Raw genomic sequence first — 19,133 nt, 5'->3', positions numbered from 1 at the left:
TAAGCAATTTGCACTCCCCCAATGACTCCTAACATCCCAAATTGTCTAAGCCACTGGAAGAGCTGATAGATCATAAACAGCTTAAGATATTTTGAGGGTTTAAAGCTTATTTGGAGTATAGTCTGTCTGTAATCACTTTAAGCAATTAACAAGCGTTTAGGTTTTTAGAAGACTTAAGCAAGTTATCCATCTTTAGAGCTTGGTGTATGATAATATCGAGCTGAATTGTTCTTGTTTGAAGACCTTTAAGTTCTGTGTCCTGGACTCTGTTATTTACCTTCCAGGGGGGTCCCTACCTGCTGTTTGGTGTGGTTGGAGCAAGATGGAATACTGGCAAGATTTAGTGAGAAGAAAGTCAGTGAAAATTCAGGAAATTCTTATTTGGTCTATTTCTGCCTTGTTTATTCCATGCTATTTGGCCTGGGTGCTGTGTTCTTTTTCTCATAAACATGCTTGTTTTTTAATACGTAGCACACTGTATTTTGATACACAAAAATCTTACCAGTGTTGTAGGAGCAAATGTTAACTCTGGGTCTTCCTTGCAACAGTGTTTTGTCCATCTGCTTTCATTAATTCAAATATTTTGCATTTAATGATGGCCTCATTATGTCGCCTCGAAATTGTGATATAGCTCTTCGAAGTGTCAAAGTAGCTGGTGTCTAATTACAACATCAGTAGCACTGGAGTCACATTCAGGTCTAAGATGGTTCCTCTTGTTCTCTCAGATACAAGTTACAACTTCCTATGTCATGCTGTATGTAAACACAGTGTGTTTACATGACAGTAGTATAAAAAATTTCTGAGAAAATCACTTAAAAAATTGTTGTGGTGTTTTGGCAGAAGAATGAAGGCTGTCTGAGAGGGACTTTTCTTGTCGTTGTCCTCAACACAGGTCCTTCTGTGCCAACTTGACATTCCTTAAGGACAGCACTCGCAACCTCAATGTTTTTACTTCGGTTCCAAGGTGATTGAATAGCCACACTTTCATACTAAACTCTTCTTTCTGCTCTGTCACTTTCTTGGTGCCTAATTTCGATTTGTCACTCCTTTTTAATGTGTTGGAAGACTGATTCTTAATTGAAGACTTTCTCTCATGGAATATAAGACAAATTCTTCCTAATGCTTTCTGGTGGTGTGTCATCCATTTCAACTTATTTTATGAGTCTGCTTATCTTCTACATAAAATCTGTGGGTAGGTTGCAAATGCTGACTCCTGGAAGCCACTTGGTTTTTAGCTATAGTGGTCCTGTGGATCAGAAATTCTGTTTGGGTTCCTCTTATTGTGTTAATCCCTGTTTTCTTTCACTCCCTCTTCCTCTGAGGTATCATCTACCAGCTTAGCTGACTCATGACTCTCTTCCTTAGCTGAGATACCAAAATTTTGCTCAGGGATGATGGCTGTTAAGGCTGTGCCTTCAATCTAATCTTATCCACTTGCCACAAGAACATGGATTGGATCCAGCCTTAGATGCCCAATGGTAGGCAGAACAAACTTGTGTGTATTAATGTTGTTGAGATAGAAGAGCTACTGAATTAGCTACTGCTACCACCAGCTTTATAAGGCTGACCTCATATAAATCGTGTGAGTTTGAATACAGCATCCTCAAAAATCCCAGTATTTAACCTAGCTGGGAGGGCTGCACAATCAAACAAACAGGACCAGTCATCTCACAAAGTGTTCCAAGTTTAGTTGGCACCCTCCCTGAAGCAGGCACACAGCTACGAGCTGCACCAAGCTACTTGCTGTCCTGTTTCTGCAGCAGCTCGGACAATTCAGGTAGGTGTCAGGATATGTTTCTGCGTGATTGCTGATTTTCACGCAGGCAAAACTTGCAGGATTCTGGAAAATTAGTGGGTTGTGTCAGCATAAGAAGTAAAAATGAGGCTACTCTTAGATGTGCCATTCATCTCAGTGTGATGAGCAGGATGAAGTCATACGTCATTTAAATATCTGTGGTTGTCAATCATAAACTGCAGATCTTGTGTTCTGTGAATTCATATACTCAATCTCATGTTCTTCCCCTGGCTAGTTAGAGATGGGCTGGTGCCAGTGAAGCTGCCACCTCTTCTTGGTCAAAGGGAATTACTGCCCAGCAGAATTACTCCAGAAATCCCATTTGCTGGTTCCATACAGTTTGCACTGCAGCCAATTTTCTCTTGGATTTGTCTCTGCACGTGGTTCATCGCCTGCACAGAAAGCTAAATATTTATGAAGTAGGGCGTTAGAAATTATTGTTTTCCTATCCAGGCAGCTGCTGGGAGTGCCAAACTTCGCCTTGTACTAACAATACCGTTGCCTAGCTAATCACGGGAGCTAGGAATGGGCTTGCTGTGCTGATCATCACCACACTGGCAGAAGAGATAATCAGTTGCTGACAAGGATGCAGCTGGAATCTGTCCAGCATTGCATTGCACTGCATGATACACTGTGTGCTGCTTCTTCCTTCCCAAATCAGGACAACAGATTCCTGTTTCTTAGCATAGTGTCACCTTGCTCTCTTGTATCTCACTCAGTTTCCTTGATACAGTGTGAATGGCTTAAGAATGACAAGTTTATGCAAAGGGAAGAAAGCATGTCTTGGGGAATTCAAATCCTTTGTAAACTAATCTGGTTTTGTGTGCTTGCGTTTAGTGATCTTGAATGGACAGTATATTTGAGAAGTCAGCTTTAAGGAGTAATTTCTTTTGTGGAGAAAGCAAACTTGGTAGTATTAAAGTCAGGAGCACGGCATGGCATCACTGTGCAGCTTCTTTTCTGTGTTGGGCTTACTACAGTCTTCATTCTGGTAATCAGGTTGTGGCTGATATTTTTGGATAGAATTGAAGGCAGCAATGTCATAATCAAAATTTAGTTCGGTACTATAGCAAAAAGGCAGACTGCTGTTGGGCCTTTCCTTGTGGCAGGATTTGGAGAGCAGTGCATTTGCTCATTATTGCTGCCTTCTTCAGATTTCACTTAAATCATCAGGGGATGATTTGAATGAAAAAGTAGTAAATGCTATTTATGCCTTCCCAGACATGTATACACTACTTGAAATTAAGGGTTGTTTTGTCTTGGTGTCATGCTCCTGAGCTGTACTGTTACAGTAGAGTTGGGAAATTTTCATCCTAATCCCTCCTCCTATTCAACTCCCTATTTTGGGTATGCCAGCTGGGGGGTTACCCAGATGTCCAAGTCCATTTGTGCTGACATGTGCTTTGTCAGCTTATCTTTCGAATACTGGTTAAGCAAATGCAGTATTCAGCTTTCTTGTCACTTGTTAATAATTTTGTCATTAATTCCCAGTATTTGGTCCTAGTTTCTCCCTGGGGACGTAACTGAGCTGTGTAGGTAATACCTCCATGCACAGGGAGAGGCTGTGCTAAGTTGTTGGCTCTTGGTGCTTACCAGGCTCCACTATGAATCCTTATTTGACTTTCAGCAAAGCCTACAAGTCTGTGCCCTTCATCCTTTCCAAGCTCGTTAATAATGTGAGGTGGACACAAGTGTGAAGGAAAAGTCCATCTTAAACAGATCCCTGCCGGGAAATCCAGGCTGTGAGCAGCTCTGCATACAACAAAGCTAATGGAAATTTCCAGGGAGGGCTTAGAGAGCTTAGTGACAGCCATAAAAGGGAAGAAAGTAAGAACTTGACTAAGTGGACTTCACTGTCCATGACTGACACAGTGTGGAGAATTGCAATTTTTCACCCTAAAGCCCTGGGCAACAAATGTCCTCTTTACTGCGTCCACATCCAAGTGGCAGCATGCTCCGTGCTACACAGAGCTTCTACCTTATGCCTTGAAAAATGTAAAGTGCTTCTAGCATTTTCATGTCTAGAGTTTGATGAAGCAAAAGTTAAATGCCTACATTACCTGAAAAATATTCATTTCTCCAGTGTAAGCTCTGCTTCTTTGGAATAAATCGTCAGGCCTTGATTTGCAAATCTCCTGGGAAACATACTGTGAAAGGCTGCTCATTTACAAAATTCAAGCAGTATTTTGCAATGGGAGCTAAAAAACCTTTAGGCTTTCTGAAAAGGGAGATTGCACTATTTGAAATAGGTGTGGCTAAACCAGAGCAAGTCTTAAGCTTAATTGAAAATCTGGTTTAAACCAAGGTAATTGTGGTTGTCACACACATCTTGTGTACTGAAGTTGGTTTAAGGTGCAATTATGTGATCAAGTTTCTAATGCAAGCATGGTGTTAAAACTGACATTTAGCCCACACAATAGCAGTATTTCTTTGATTAAATCTTGATTTATGAAGAAGAGAAATTATGATCTTCATATAAAAGGTAGTGCCCAGCCAGTGCCCTCTGTTAAATTCACGTGTATCCCCTGCTCATTGTGTCTCGATGCAGTCTGAAACATCTCTTCCACGGGTTAAATCAATCATCTAAAGGCTGGAAAACCTAATCAGGAGCAATCTTGATACTGATCTTAGGGCTGTGAAGAGATCAATGTGTGTTCCTGGTGAGAGGTACACATATGCATACAAAAGAGGACAGAGATGGTGCTTAGGGCCTTATGGCTTGAAGTCTTTGCAAGAGGTAGAGTTGGGCAAGGGTAAGTTGAATAGCTGGCCAAAGGAAGAGACTGCGGAAGGGTGGCAGTGAAGATGGTTGCTGCTGCAGGGAGTGCCAGCTGTTTATTCTGAACCACTTGTTTTGCCCAGCAGGGGGACACGCTCGGACCAAACTGAGAAACCAGGTTAAAGTGGTGCTGAGAGTGTTGAACTCCATCTTGGCCAAGTGTAGTGACCTTGGCTTAAGCCTGTTCATCAGCGTTCCCAGTGTCAGCAGCCGGAGCAGTGGCACCGGCTGCTACAGGTTCTCCTTCTAGGGAAGGAAAGCAAAGTTCTTGGTTCTCTGGCAGTAAAGGAGTAGCTAATAGTACTCTGGCAGTGAAGCTCAGTTGATAAGTTGCAGTGTTCAAAACCAATGTGAAGAGTTATGTATTAACTGAAATGCCTATTGGTTTCACCATGTGCAAAGTGACCGCGTGGAGTTAGAATGGACTTTGCTGTCCAACAACCCAACTGTACAGTAGTGAGACTCTGCAGAATAGGTAGGAGCATGGTCAGGAACTTTTCATCTGGTGTACTCCATGTCAGCTTGGTACCATGATGCTTTTGCAGAAGTGAAATTGATCTACTCAAAGAAGTATGTGTGTGGGAGCTGAGTTTTCTGTGTAATAGAGGAACACAGTGTTTGAGGGAAGAGAGGAAACATGGTATTGTCAGCTTTCATCTTGGCCTGGGAGAAGCTTTGTGGTCTTCTGGTTTCTTGTCTTGGGAGCTGGCAGAGGCAAGTAGGGCACCCATTGGCGAGGAATACCAATCATGTACGTAGCGGTGGGGGACCATGCGCGTTCTTTGGAAAGCATGAAGAAGTGTGGAAGAAGAGGGAGAAGAGCAAGGGTCAGCTTAGCTCTGTTATGTAATAACTGTAGATACCAAGCACACTAAACTTTTTATGGAAATTCTGACTACGAGGTCAGAAAGTCTCTCTTGCCTAGGAACTGTGCTGCTTAGAAGACAGCAAAGCGTGACAGCTAAGCCTCAGCCAGTATATTAGGCAGGGGAGGGAGAGGCCAGAGGGACTGGCACGGTTTTAGTGACAAGTTACCGTCTGTCAATAAACTCAGAAACCTTTGTAAATTGGCGTCTCACTGGCAGCTGTTTTCATGGTGTATAATGCAACACAGGACTAGCTCAGCACAAAAAATAAAAAAGCAATGGCTGGTTACTTCCTGTGGACTCCATGTGTGCATTTGACCTAATTTTGTTCTTCTCTTGACCCAGATCCTAACCTGGGGTGCATTCACCCCAGCAGCCTAGCCCCAGGTCTCCAGCACACACTGCTTTCCCATTGCAGCATGTCTGACCTGCAGCATCCTCTAAACTGGGGTTCTTACCAGTTCTGCTGAGGCATCGCTTTACAGTTTTTACATGTACATAAAACATCTTTTTTGTATCTGAGCCATAACCAGCTACCAGCTACTTGCCATGAATCCTTCTTTCAGATTATGGCACTACCCCTGGTTCTGAGACTCATTCAGGGTAGAATGAGAACCATTTGCAAAGAAATTAAATGTTGAATAAGAGCAGTGTCTTACTGACCCTTATCTAGTGCAGGAAATGCTTGCAGGTACCACAGGGAAAATTGGCCTTTCCATTCCAATTCTTTGTTTAGTCACTTGGAGTTAGGGTAACCTGATTTTGTGCACACAGTTGTGTGTCTTCATTTCCTGAAAATCTCTCTGCTCCTGTTGCTGTATCTCAGTGCTAATATTGAATTGAAATGAGTGGAATATTCCAGAGTGATCTGGTAATACAGCACTCTGTTTGCAAGGTGGTTTATGGTAATGAGCCTTTTTAACAAAAATGTGAACTGAGCTAGATCTGCAGTTTCTGTAGGGCAGGAATCAACACTCTTCTTCATGTTGTGGGGATGGAATGTGTGCTGGCTTGAATAGTGTCTTGTCATGCTAAAATTTTTTTCCTTCTTTGGCATTTTAAGGGCCTTAAACTCTGGAGTTGAGTACCACTGGGACCAGCTGAATGAGAATGTCTTCACTGTGCATTCCAGCAGCAGGAGCAATGAGCGGCCTGGGTGAGTCTCCTGGGTGTTGGGTTAGAGAGATCTGACCCTTAATGCTGTTTTTGTTACATCTGACAGCACCATTTCTTTGTTCCCTTACCACTGGCAGCTTTAAATATGCAATTTCCTCCCCGTTTGACATTGCCTAGTTGGGTCACCTGGCCTTTTTCCAGCAAGTGACATTCAGTGCCCAGAAGTGCCAGTGATAGTGAAGTACATGTGTCATTCAGGGCCCCAGTAACAGCTGTGGGAGGAACATCATGTGGGGCATGATGCATCAAAAACACCATGTAAAGCAAATGGCCTTTGGAGGATAACTGAAGAACAGGGGAGTTCACAGAGGAAAGGGCAAATCTGTTGTGCTGACCTGATGACTGGTTTTTATCCTTTTAATTGCTGGTCATGGGACAGTTTTTTCTGAGCAATAAACTCTAAAAATAAAGCTAAATCCCTTGATGGCCCTATTGGCTGTTTCAGTCTGTCCAGTGATGCACATGCTAGTTGTTCTCAACACAAGAGTGATGCTGCAGACCATTGCTTCTTGCCACGAGTACTTCTTCATAAGCCAGCTGTTCTCAGCAAGAGGGTGATAGTTGTGTTTCTGAATTGTGAGCTTCAGGATCCCGAGGAAGTTGTGACCTTGTATACAGGGTGAATGTCCAGGCTGTTCTACAGCCTTGGTCTGATTCTGGGTGAAAAATAAGCAGTAATGATTCTTTACTCTCCTGTGTGAGTGGATATTGCCACTACTTAAGTTTTGACAGTGCATCATCAGTCTGGTATAATGGGCAGCTTGAAGGCAGAAATACTGGTCTAGAATGAACTAGCTCAAAGAGAGAGCAAGAAAAGTGTGGCAGATTTCAAAGCCTTTTGAAAAAAGGTTGTGAACAAGGCAGTCTTTCCTTGAATCTCTTTACTATTCCCAGTACTTAGAGGTCAGTTTTGCAAAGAGCATCACGGCATTGTCAAGATTCAGCTGTAGCATCACACACTTCAGCTGTTCGAGTCTGAGAAGCTAATGAGCCTTGAGGTGGTTCCTGTTGTTTGCTTTTGAGAACAGAGGATTTCTCTTGTCCGACTGGAATGGGCAGAAATGCCTGCTGGAGCGCATTCATGTGTGACGCTGACAAACTAGAAAGTCCAGAGGAGGGAGAGGATACAGGCTACATCCATGGGAGTTAAAACTGCCCTGCTGACGTGCAGGAGGTTTTGTGTGTGTTCATGCTTCTGAATTGCATGCTGTGTTGCATGCTCAACGCAGTGACTCCAAGACAGTTTTTCTGGAGGCTTAATGATGCTGCAGGGATATCTCTCTGTGCCCATAAGACATGCTTCTTCCATGGAAGGGTGAGTGGACTCTAAGACTCCATTGGCTTAAAACTCAAGAGACCAGTGTGTATAAATAAGTGCAGGTCACAGTTCCCTTCATCCCCATCTTCATAGGGGTGAGCAGGTGCTTGGCTGGAGTGGAGGCAAGATGAGCCTCACATGCATGTTTCAGTCTTGCTTGGGCATGTTGCCTCCAATGATCCTGGTCTTACTTGTTTTTCTCTCTTTTCAGAACCAGCAGAGCCACATGGAGGACAGACAGGGACATGGGCCTGATGAATGCCATAGGCCTACAACCTCGAAATCCTCCCACTTCTGTGACATCACAGGGTACCCAGACCTTGGCACCTCAGCTGCAGAATGCCGAGACTCAGACAGAGAGGGAGGTACAGGAGCAGGAATCCGCCTCTGCAGGGACTGCGGAAGGTAGGAGATCAATCAGTGGTTTATCTGATACAACTTACCTGGTGATTTAGGAGTTTCCACATATGTTCCACATCCTGTCAGAGCATTTGGGCACTCCTTTTATCTCTTTAACAAAGATTTCTGCAGCCTAATTTGCCTGTAGCCAGGCCTGGATGATCAGGAGAGTGAATCTCCAGCCATATGAATAGAAAAGTTGTCTTTTTCATATGCTTTGAGGAAGGAAAATTAATTCTTCTCCAGATCATTGTGTCTTTGTAGAATCAAGAGTACTGCCTTCATCCTGCACACATCTCCTGAGCTCTTAACCATCAGTAAGGCTGCAAGTTGCTGAGAGTTAACCTTTCTGCCTCTGTGTTAGAGTTTAGCTTGGTCCTCCAACTTCTGCAAAACGTCTGCAGGGTTCACAAGCTCAGCATTTGGATAGAAAATAAAATACTGTAAATCACTTCTCACAAAGCAGCTTTGAGGATTTTGTTTAGTTTGATTGATGAAGTATGTGGTGAGTGCCCAGCTCAGCTACACAAAAATGTCTTTAATGGTTAGTAGTCCAGGAAAACTTACCAACATATAAAGAGCTGGAAATAGCTGCTGTGCAATTCGTGGATAATGATAAAGTCACAAATCTGTTGAAAACATGTTGATTTTATACAGGCTTTCTGTCTCAGTACTGTAGCATTGCGCTTTAATTTGACTCTGAAGGCTTTACTGGGCGGGGTTGGGCAGTATATACATAGGAAAGACAAGAGAAAATCCAGGAGACAGTTCTGAAGTTGTTGGTTCATGATGAACCACTTGCCTTTGGGAAGCAGCCCACAACATGCCTGTTTGTGCCTGTATGCCTGCTTGTTCTCTGTCACTCTGAAAGTTACTTTTTCATATGTGACTCGTCCACAATTTCTGCTGTGTAGTATCCAGCATGTGTTATAAGGCTTTGTGTTTCTCTGATCTCTGCTCTTCTGTTCAAAGTTAAGTGGGAAATTCCTGCCCTGTGGGGTTTCCATCTGCTTATCTCAGCAGAGCTGAGATTAACCTCTCTGGAAGGTTAGTACAATTGAGGGCGTGTGAATAAGACTGGAACACAGACTGTCTGGACAAATGCTGAACTCATGGGAACTGGTTCTTCCACTGAATGTGGTATACAGGCAGAGATCAGGGTGCAGTGTGGGACCTTCTTGCATCAAGGCCATGATGGCTGATACTGCAGGCTTTGGGAGTCTTTCTCTGCTCTGTTAAACCAGAAGAGTTCTCCAGCACTGCTTCTCTCTCCTGCTGTTCTGCAATCATGTGATGGTTTCTTTATCTTGTTCTTTCTAACCTTTCACTTTTCGGATCTAGATCATGGGTTTTAACTACACTGTTAATGAGATGAGGAAGGGGTTGTCCTTTACCAGTGCCTTGGGCAGGGCATCTCTACAAAGAAGCAAAACATGTAACATTTGGAAGAAAAGGAGTGTACATAACAAGACTAGGACAGATACTTCTCTTTGTTGCCCTTTCTTGCTTGGAAAAAGATTGGCGAGTTCCCCATCTGGTATGATTTCTGTCTCAGACATTGACTTGCCACATGTCCCCTTGCAAATGACCACACCTGCAAAATGGTCTGTCACACTCTTGTCAGCTTTATAAGGGCCTGTGGAACAAAAGATTTATTGCAATTTAAAAACATGCACCAGAGATGAGCCAAGGTGTTTTACCCTGTTGTTGATCAGCTCCTATGCCAGTTGCATCCTCAGTGGAAATTGCTGTGTAAGACCTCAAGAGTAACTTGAAACAGGAAACTGTGAAGACAATAATGGTCAGAAGCGTGAAAGATCAAAACAATCAACAGTAATCCATGATAGAAAAATAGTACAAAGACCTGAGGTGAAGCAGAAAGACAAATTTTCGGCTGCTGTTACCAACACCTCGGCCACTTAGCCAGGTACTGGTGGCAGCAGTGGTGTGGTTCATCTGAGTCTTTGTGCCTCACATTACACATGAGCATAATTGGCTGCTTGTAATGGTAAGGCTAGTGTTTTCCCAGCATAGTCAACCCCTGTGATGCACGTCCAGTGTGTTCCAGCTGGCAAGATTAGGTGCTGTGTTGCTTTTCTGATGGCTGATTTTGCCCACTGTAACTCCTGTCTGTTGTAAGGGAAACTGTGTCAGCTAGACATCAGCTAGACATCAGGGGCAAAAAGGCAAAAAAAAGGGAAAAATGTGCTACTGGTAACTTGGTATGTGACCCAGGGCAAATTATTAATCATCTACCAAATGGGAATAAATCTTCCCATAGTAGAGCACACCAGGGGCTGTGAAGATTAATTAGTGTTTTGTATGGGGCTTTGAAGATGGAAATCACTATGTAAAGGCTTAGCAGTATTATCAGCAGCCGAATGGATAAATCAAGTGTGATTCTGAGTAATGTAGAGGAAAGTGATTTAGTTATCACCCTGCTAGAGGGGCAAAAAAGCCCAAACCAACCGACAGACAAACTGGAAAAAAACCCTTGTATGTTTAAAAAGAAAAAAGAAAAGGAAATGCTAGTGCTTCCCTGAGAGTGGGTTTCTATCCTCTGTCCTGTCAGCCCTGCTGTTGTGGGGAATTCTGGCTCAGGGCATTTCTTGCAGATATGTGCTTACTGTACAAAAAAAAAAAAAAAGTATGCAGAACTGCATCAGAAATCTAATTAGGTTCTGTGCGGGTATAAATAGTTTCCTTTTCTCATGCAAAGCTCTGCGGGGACTTTGCTGCTCTGATTATCTTTCTACCTCCTTTGGAGAAATGAGTATATGATGACTTTATTAGAAGTGCATCCCTCTGATGTCTGAATCTTTCTGTTTTGTGACAGTTAATAGTGGACTTGTGAACTCTGCTCCCACACCACACATAAAGGAAAGGTAGTTAGAGTTGAGACAAAACTAGGAGAGGTACCAAGAAATGCTTCAAACAGTGTTTGAGCTGTCTTCTATTTTCTTTTAAGCTGATAGACATAGTGGAAATAGTGATAGATTTGTAACTTTGAGGCACCCTTAATTAGAAACAATCTGTTGGGAGTTACACTATGTTTTCCCTTGCAAACAGACAGGCGTGATGGGAGTGGGATCTGTATTCAGCTGGCAAGTTGAATCTCACTTAAAACCCAACAAAAATTCTTAATGAGATATAATGGCCCACAGCTACCTTTAGAAATTGTAATTCCCAGTCCCGACTGGGTCTGGCTGTGGCTGCCACTTGTTCAGGCTGTTGATCTGTGGAGTACAGTGAAAGGGAGAGTAAATGTCAGGGTCTGCAATTGTGCAAAAGCTGCTGCAGGCTGAAGAAGGGGGACCTCTGCAGAGCTGCAGGGTGTTTGATAGTGGACCCATGCTGTCCCCTGGCTGTTGACAGTATATCAATATGTCTTTCAGGTAATCCATTTGTTAATGGGAAAAGAAACAAACTCAACAACAAGTGACTGAAAAGCAATTGTCATCTCATTTCCTATCATCGCACTGTCTTTGGGGCTTAAAATTCAGGTAGCTAGTTCAGTGCTTGTTGTGCTAGTAGGCACATGTTACGAGTTTCTGAAATTGTAGCCCTCAGAATACTTGCTGTCAGTGAAATTCTACTTCGCCTGTCTTGGGGGGAGCAACATCTTGACTACTGTCATGCCATATACAGTTTTTAACTTGTTTGGTTGAAGTGTTTATCACCAGCCAGTACAAATTTCCATTAGTTCCAAGTGCTTTCAAAGGTTGCAGCAGATACATTTGAGAGGGAAGAGGGTTGTAAAATGAAAGCTTGGGTTTTTGTGAGATTCAGTCTTTTCAATCTAATGGTAGTGAAAAGACAGCACATGCAAGCAAAACTTTCCTGATATAAGCAAAGCATCCTGAGGATGCCTAAGGAGCACTTAGAAGCAATCAGTGTGCCTGCATGTGATGTAACTTATTTAATCTGAGACATTAGGAACACGTGTCGAGGGGCTGCTTGGGCAGGAATACTCTGTCCCCAGCCGAGCCTCATGAATGCTAACAAGAAACATGTTGTTTTATGTTAGCTGAACACGTTCTTGCAATGCTGTTGTCAGATGTGGTGTGACTTTTGTGCAATTAGTGTGGAAATGGGAACTGGGACACTAGGGATCAGCTTCCAGATCTGTCTCTCATTCTCCAAGTAGAAACGTGGGTAGATCCCTTAGCCTTTCATCTGCCCGTCCATCTGTAAAATCTGCGTCATATGTTATACAGAACAGCAAATTTTGGTTTTTCTTTAAAATTCTCTGAAAACCACTACCTAAAAAATAGACTTGGGTTCTAGAAGTATGTACTATGCAAGCCTTTACAGCGTGATCTACTCCAAGTACTTGGCTCTCTTGGGATTTAATTATGTGGGCTACTTTTAAACTCTCATTACAAAATTAAGTTTCACTCATATGAATAGCCAAGGTGAGTTATTACTAAGAACTTTTTTACAAGTTAAAGCAGTTGTGCCTTTTCTGAGTTCTATGCAGTTGTTTGGATTAACTGCCTCAGAAAGGAAGAATGAACATCTTTCTGGGCTTGGTTGGAAAGAAGAGTAACTAGTAGTATTTATTGTGGCATTAAGGGAGATGTGATTATTCATAGCTGGTTATGCTGTGGTGTGTCCCTCCCTTTTCTATTCTTATGCAAGGGGTGAATTAATTTAAAAATGCTGATATTTTTATCTTTGAGCATCTGAATTAGTGGGTCAGCTCACACCTCAGAGCTATTATTTTATGTTCTCTGAAGACTTAGATATCTCTGCAGTGATTACTGTTAGTTCTAATTTTGAAGCTTTGTTTGCAAACATGGCTCCTAACTACTGCTGGTTTTAGAAAGAGGAATGTTGAAAATAGGGGAAAAAATCAAGAGCAATGTCAGTATATTGCACAGACACAGGGGAGTCTGATCTCATCCTTGCTTCTGTGGACTCAGCATTTTATCAGGTGTGTGCCATCTGTGCCCAGAGATAAATAAGTTGTACTCCCTCTAAGCGCTTCAGAGTCCACTTCATTTAGAAGTAGAAATACTCCTGCCTTATGCCCATCTTCATCAAAGGTTTGCCAGATGTTTTGCCTTTGTAGTCTTCTGTGTTAAATTCTTGTCTTACTGGAGTAGCATGGCAGAAGATTTTTAAAAACAGATGCATTAGCTAGGGAGTATTTTGTTAAATGTTTGAGACAGCTACTTTGACAGAAACCCCCTGGGCTTTGGGATGATGGCTCTCAAGAGTAATGTTTTGTTCCGTGTTTGGATTAGATGGGGTTTGGACCTCTGGAAAGGTCAGTTTGGTTACAGTAGAAAACTTTTGGAGCGCAGCGCTGCAGCAAGCTGAAACCTTTAGCAATCTGAGGTGTGTGGCTTAGGGCACTGCTGTTGTTTTCGGTAGGTGCCTGTGTGCACACCCTGAACCTTCACCAAATGGAAGTCAGCTTCTTTCAATTGCTCAGAGTACTAATGTAGTCTGCATTGGCAGCCTGGTGAAAGAATGTGTGTGGGAGTCACCAGGCAGTAGAAACGGGCTGTGTGTAAATCTGTGCTGTAGCTCAGCTCAAGGCAAATTGCACAGGAAGCTTTGCTCTGAACTAGTCAGCCAAAGTCAAAGTCATCATCAAAACCTGAGAGAGGGAAAGGGGAGGACAGTCCTCAAAGCAGAGGTGTTTGTTGGCTGCTTGAATGGTGAGGCTCACTTCTGGCTCTGGATGGGCTGTCTTTCTGGAATTTCCAACATTGCTGTATCTCTGTGTTTGTAATCTGAAGGCTCATGCCTTGCTGATTCCTGCTGTGGCTTCAGCCCTTGCCTGTTTTCTGAGCAAGCAGATGCTTCAATTGGAATTTCAGCCATGACATATGGTAATTTAGGGGCAGGAAAGGGCAAGGGGTGCTGTGATGAAGCACATGTTTGTAATGCTGAAGAGCACTGGCTGGCTGGGAGTCCTTGTTGTTCCAGTGCTTCTGTATTGGACTAGTTTATAGTAAGTGATCTGTCAAGAGCACAGTGTCTGGTGTTTCAGGACTTGTGTAGATTGGACTGTCTGGCATGTCTCTAGACCAGTTTGCAAATTTTGGCTTTCTTAATCTTCCTCTCTGGCCTGGCCAGATGGTTGGTAATGAAGTGCTTACTACTATGCCCTCAGAAGGAAGGGATGACTGAATCCAAAACGATGTTTCTCATACCTTCCACTTAGTTCTGCTCATGATTAATGCTTCAGTATCCCTTGGCATGCATGTTTTTCACACTGGAGTTTCCAGTATAGTAGCTGCCTCTGTCCTCAGTCTTCTTACTGGTCAGCCAAGTTCCTGGTTCATGCATCAACCACATCCTGATTCGTACATCAGCTGCATCCTGAATAGGATTTCTCTGCTAGAGTTGTGGGTCAGGCTCTGTCCAGGGGGTATTCTTGCTCACTCCTCTAAGGCTCCTGCTGCAGATTCTCACGGGGTTGCAGATGTTTCTGTGGTCCACCAATGCTCTAACCAAGGGGCTGTGTATAAGGCTGTATGTATAGTGGATACAGCAGGTTTACTGCATTCACAGCAGAAAGGGACTTATTCTGCTGGTGATAGTTAAATTTTCCCTTAATGTCCATAACATTTCTACAGCAGGGCAGTATGTCAGCAGACTTACTTGAGGAAGAAATCAACCGTATCCTGTGGTCGGGGAAGCTGGTAGTGCTTGATGCAAGTACCACTGAGCCCATGAGAAAAGGGAGTGAGCTGTCACTGAGTGACTGCATGACATCTCTACAGTGGCACGGTGTGGACTTTGCTGAACACCTTAGCTCTCATGCTGGATACATGATCATACAGTCATTTAGGTTGGAGAAGATTTCCAAGATTATAGAGTCCAACCTTTGACCAAACATCACTATGTAACTAAATCATAGCACTAAGTGCCAGGTCCAGTCATTTCTTGAACAGTTCCAGGAATTGTGTCTCTACCACTTCCCTGGGCAGTGACAATGAGTAGCCACCCTTTCATTGAAAAAATTCTTAATGTCCAGCCTGAACCTCCCCTGGTGCAGCTTGAGGCCATTTCCCTTCATCCTGTTCCTTGTCACTTGGGAGAAGAGACTGACTGCTACCTGGCTAAACCTCCTTTCAGGTAGCCGTAGAGAGTGATAAGGTCTCCCTGAACCTGCTTTTCTCTGGTCTAAACAGCCACAGCTCCCTCAGCCGCCCTTCCTATGACTTGTGCTCCAAACCTTTTGCCCTCTCCATTGCCCTTCTCTGGGATGCTCCAGCACTTCAATATCCTTCTTGTAGTGAGGGGCCCAAAACGGGGCACAGGGTTGGAGGCATGGCCTCACCAGTGCTGAGTACACAGGGACAATCACTGCCCTGGTCCTGCTGGCCACACTATTGCTGATACAGGCCAGGATGCCATTGGCCTTCTTGGCCACCTGGGCACACACTGGATTGTGTTCAGCTGCTGTTGATCAGCAACTCCAGGTCCTTTTCTGCTGGGCAGCTTTCCAGCCACACTTCCACCAGCCTGTAGAGCTACATGGGGTTGTTGTGACCCAAGTGCAGGACCTGGCTCTTCACTTTGTTGAATCTCATGCAATTGGCCTTGGCCCATGATCCAGCCTGTCCAGATCCCTCCTTAGACCCTTTCTACCCTCCAGCAGATCAACACTCCCACCCAACTTACTGTCATCTGTAAATTTACTGAGGGTGCACTTGATCCCCTCATCCAAATCATCGATAAAAATATTAAACTCCACAGTCCCAAGTGTTTTTGTTTTCCTAGTCAGTGTGGCATTTTGTTTTTTATTGTGTTTTAACTCCTCCCTACATCTAGCCTTGTTGACATTTGTGTTCATTTCCTTGGTGCCAGGAGAGCTCAAGGCTTTCTCCTCAAATCAGCACAGTGATAGTTTCATGGAGGTGGGAGTGAGATTTATTTCTTTAATAAGATTCAGCAAGATCCCACTGTGGAATGTTTCTAGCAGTTTATTATTACAGATTGTTCTCCCCAAATGCTCTGGGTAGGGTTTGTAGCAAAAGGAGGATGTTGAAAAACAGAACTGGGATGAACTTTCCTATCATGGTGATTTAATCTCCCACATGGACAATTTTTTTGCGAGATTTTCTTCTTCTAAAGTAGTGTTGAGCCACCAAGGTACCTGACGATGGTTCTCTCAGAGCTCAGTACAGCCAGCCTGACTATAAAGGATAGGCTCAGAGATAAGAGTAGACAAAGACTGTAGATGTTGAGGTGTTTTTTGTATTCCTCGAAAGTTATCAGTCAAGGAGAGCAGGAGCCTACACACTTGATCGTAGCTGATACGGAAGACTATGTTCTGGAGCTGCTGTCTGCTGTTGGCCAGCTTTTTATGTCCTCCCCACACTGACACTGGGGACATTGCCATCATGTCATCTGCCTGCAGTCTTCTCAAACAGGTGAAGTACGAAAAGCCATGGGGTTCTTTAACACCATGGTGAAATGTTTATTTTATTGCAGTGCAAAATGAGATTTTTCTTCCTGTCCCCATGGGACTGGCAAGATTGTCTCTAGAGCTGTGATAAAACATCCTGCCTTTTTGACTACTACTCTTTCCCCCATCTTTATAGCTAGATAAGGGCTGTTTTTCCAAGGCTTGGACATGCAAGTCTGTGAGGTATACCTGTGGAAGTGGCCAAGATTTTCTTGACAGAATTCAGTGCCTTTGTTTGACACTTAACCAAAAGTTATGGAAATAAAATATTGTGCTCCCTCTGGAATAAAACCCATCTTCTGTCCCAGCACATGCACACTGCGTGATGCAACTGCTCAGCATGCTTTATTTTGTGTTGTAGCTTGCCCTGTGCACCAGAGTTGCTTCTGCTTTCTTTTGCAGGTGAAGGTCCAGAATATGGGGCCAGTGGGGAGGATGCCCTGAGTAGGATTCAAAGGCTGATGGCAGAAGGTGGCATGACTGCCGTGGTTCAGCGGGAGCAGAGCACCACCATGGCGTCCATGGGCGGCTTTGGCAACAACATCATTGTGAGCCACCGGATCCACCGCAGCTCTCAGACTGGTGCAGAGCCCACTGGAGCTGAGGGCACGTCAGCACAGCAGTCCACCTCTCAGCAGCTGGGCACAGAGCTGGAGGGACGCATCCTGTCAGAGTCTGTGCAGCTGCCAGAGCATGGCCTGAGCCCGCGGACAGCCCCTAGTGGGAGTGAAGGACAAAGCGCTGGTGACCTGGACCTGCCAGAGCAGGCCCAGTCCTCCATGGACACCGAGGGACCAATTGAATACAGTGACCTAACTAATAATAACCATCTTCCTGACAGTACCAACTTCTATAGTAATGACAGCACCAGTGGGGAGTCGCGGAACAGGTAGAGATTGAGTTGTGTGTTGGTGCTACCCTTGTACTGCTCAGCAGAGACCTGTACCTCACAGCTGGCCAGGAGCTAGAAGAGTAGTGTTGGGTGGCTCTAAGAGGCTTCAGCTCCAGAAGCTCTCTGAAGCTGGTGGTTCAGAGGGCTTCTCTATCCTGGGTGATGGGGGAAGGGATAAGAGTTTCATGGGAAGCCATGGGGAAGAAAGCATACTTAACTTCCAACATTCCCACTGCTGAAGAGTTAACAGGAATACAAACCATATTTGCTGCACATCAGCCAAATCTTAAAGTCCCATGGCATCCCCTGAGCTAACCCCTGCAACTTGGTGTGTCATCCTTTGTAAAGCCTTTTTCCTTTCCTGTTTCCTGCCCTTTTACACCCATGAAGCTGATCAGTAGAGTGAAGAAAGGGAAGGGGGCCTGCAGCATCCTTCTGGAGACAGCAGTACTGGGCAAACCCAGGTGTGATGCTCCAGCTCTGTTGCTGGAGTGGAGGAGTCTTCCAGGCCACAGTCCCTCTCCATAGCACAGCACTGCTCCCCCTAAGTGTGGTGTTCTGAGACCAGCCCTGCCTATTGCTGTGGTCTTTTCTGGGATGGGCTTTGCCAGGACATGCATGGCTCAGGATATGCTCACAGGTGGGGATCTTTCCTATTTAGAGTTAGTTTAGGACTTGGCAGGAACTGAAGCAGAGAAGCTGTATAGTTGGGTAGAGGGACAAGGGCTACTGCTCTCTAGTCAGGATGCAGTTCACACAAGGATATTCTAAGCTGTGCCAATATTAACATGAATGAGCCGCCTCAGTGGTTTCATGGTGCCAGGACTGAGCTGCACCTCCTTGGCAGGGGCAGGAAATGTCTTTCAGCTCCAGGCCAGGGTGTGAGGTATGGGTCTGTGATGTAAGGTGTTGCATGTGAAATCTTGACCTTGTACATGTAGTTTCTAGTGGAGAAGTCAAGGCTCTGATACTTTGTTTTTAGTCTCAAATGTGATTTTCCTTTTCGTTTGTAACTCTCTATCCCTAGCAGGCCTGCGGAGGAAGTACAGGGAGAGTGTGAGTGCTAACGAGGGAAACACCAAAGATCAATGTCATTAAAATATGACAAACCCTTGCTTGACCTCCTGTCTTCATTTGTGTGATGGTTGTCTCGGTGTTTGGCCCTGGGGATAGATGCATCCATCTCAGAAGATGTAAGGCAGCTTACAAATGTCAGATGATGACCACCCCCTTCCCAGGAGGAAAGCAGACTCAGCCTGTGAGCTGAAACCCCAGAACTGGGAAACAGGGAGGTGCATTTGGGAGTCTTGCTTGCAAATCACATTTTAACCAGTCTGGAGATGAGCAGGTACCTCTGAATTTCCTATGGTCCAAGTACTGCAGTAAGGAGAAAGAGGAGCATTTCACCTATCCTGCTTAAAAAGGTATGTAGAGATGCAGCTCTGAACATCTTGGGCAAGCAGAGAGTGGTCTGTCT

At 44.3% G+C, this 19,133-nt stretch overlaps 1 protein-coding gene across 2 annotated transcripts in view; it reads left to right on the top strand.

The window, feature by feature from the left end:
• The window catches only part of AMBRA1 (autophagy and beclin 1 regulator 1), a 128,825-nt gene extending 110,055 nt beyond the window's left edge, over positions 1–18,770 (top strand). The window contains exons 16-19 of one of the 2 annotated variants that reach the window (XM_085062482.1): positions 6,504–6,596; positions 8,146–8,339; positions 17,167–17,653; positions 18,684–18,770. In XM_085062482.1, the coding sequence (XP_084918608.1) occupies positions 6,504–6,596; positions 8,146–8,339; positions 17,167–17,653; positions 18,684–18,723 (814 nt within the window). In that variant the 3' untranslated portion in view covers positions 18,724–18,770. Of the gene's footprint in view, positions 1–6,503; positions 6,597–8,145; positions 8,340–17,166 lie in introns of both variants that reach the window. The other variant, XM_085062483.1, reaches the window with a different exon arrangement.
• The last annotated feature ends 363 nt before the right edge of the window (positions 18,771–19,133 follow it).

This window comes from Lichenostomus cassidix, chromosome 5 (genome assembly GCF_008360975.1).
Source record: "Lichenostomus cassidix isolate B80296 chromosome 5, HeHo_3.0, whole genome shotgun sequence".
Taxonomy (NCBI): Eukaryota; Metazoa; Chordata; class Aves; order Passeriformes; family Meliphagidae; genus Lichenostomus; species Lichenostomus cassidix.
The sequence above is the reverse complement of the archived record's forward strand: the minus strand, read 5'-3'. Positions and strand labels throughout refer to the sequence as shown.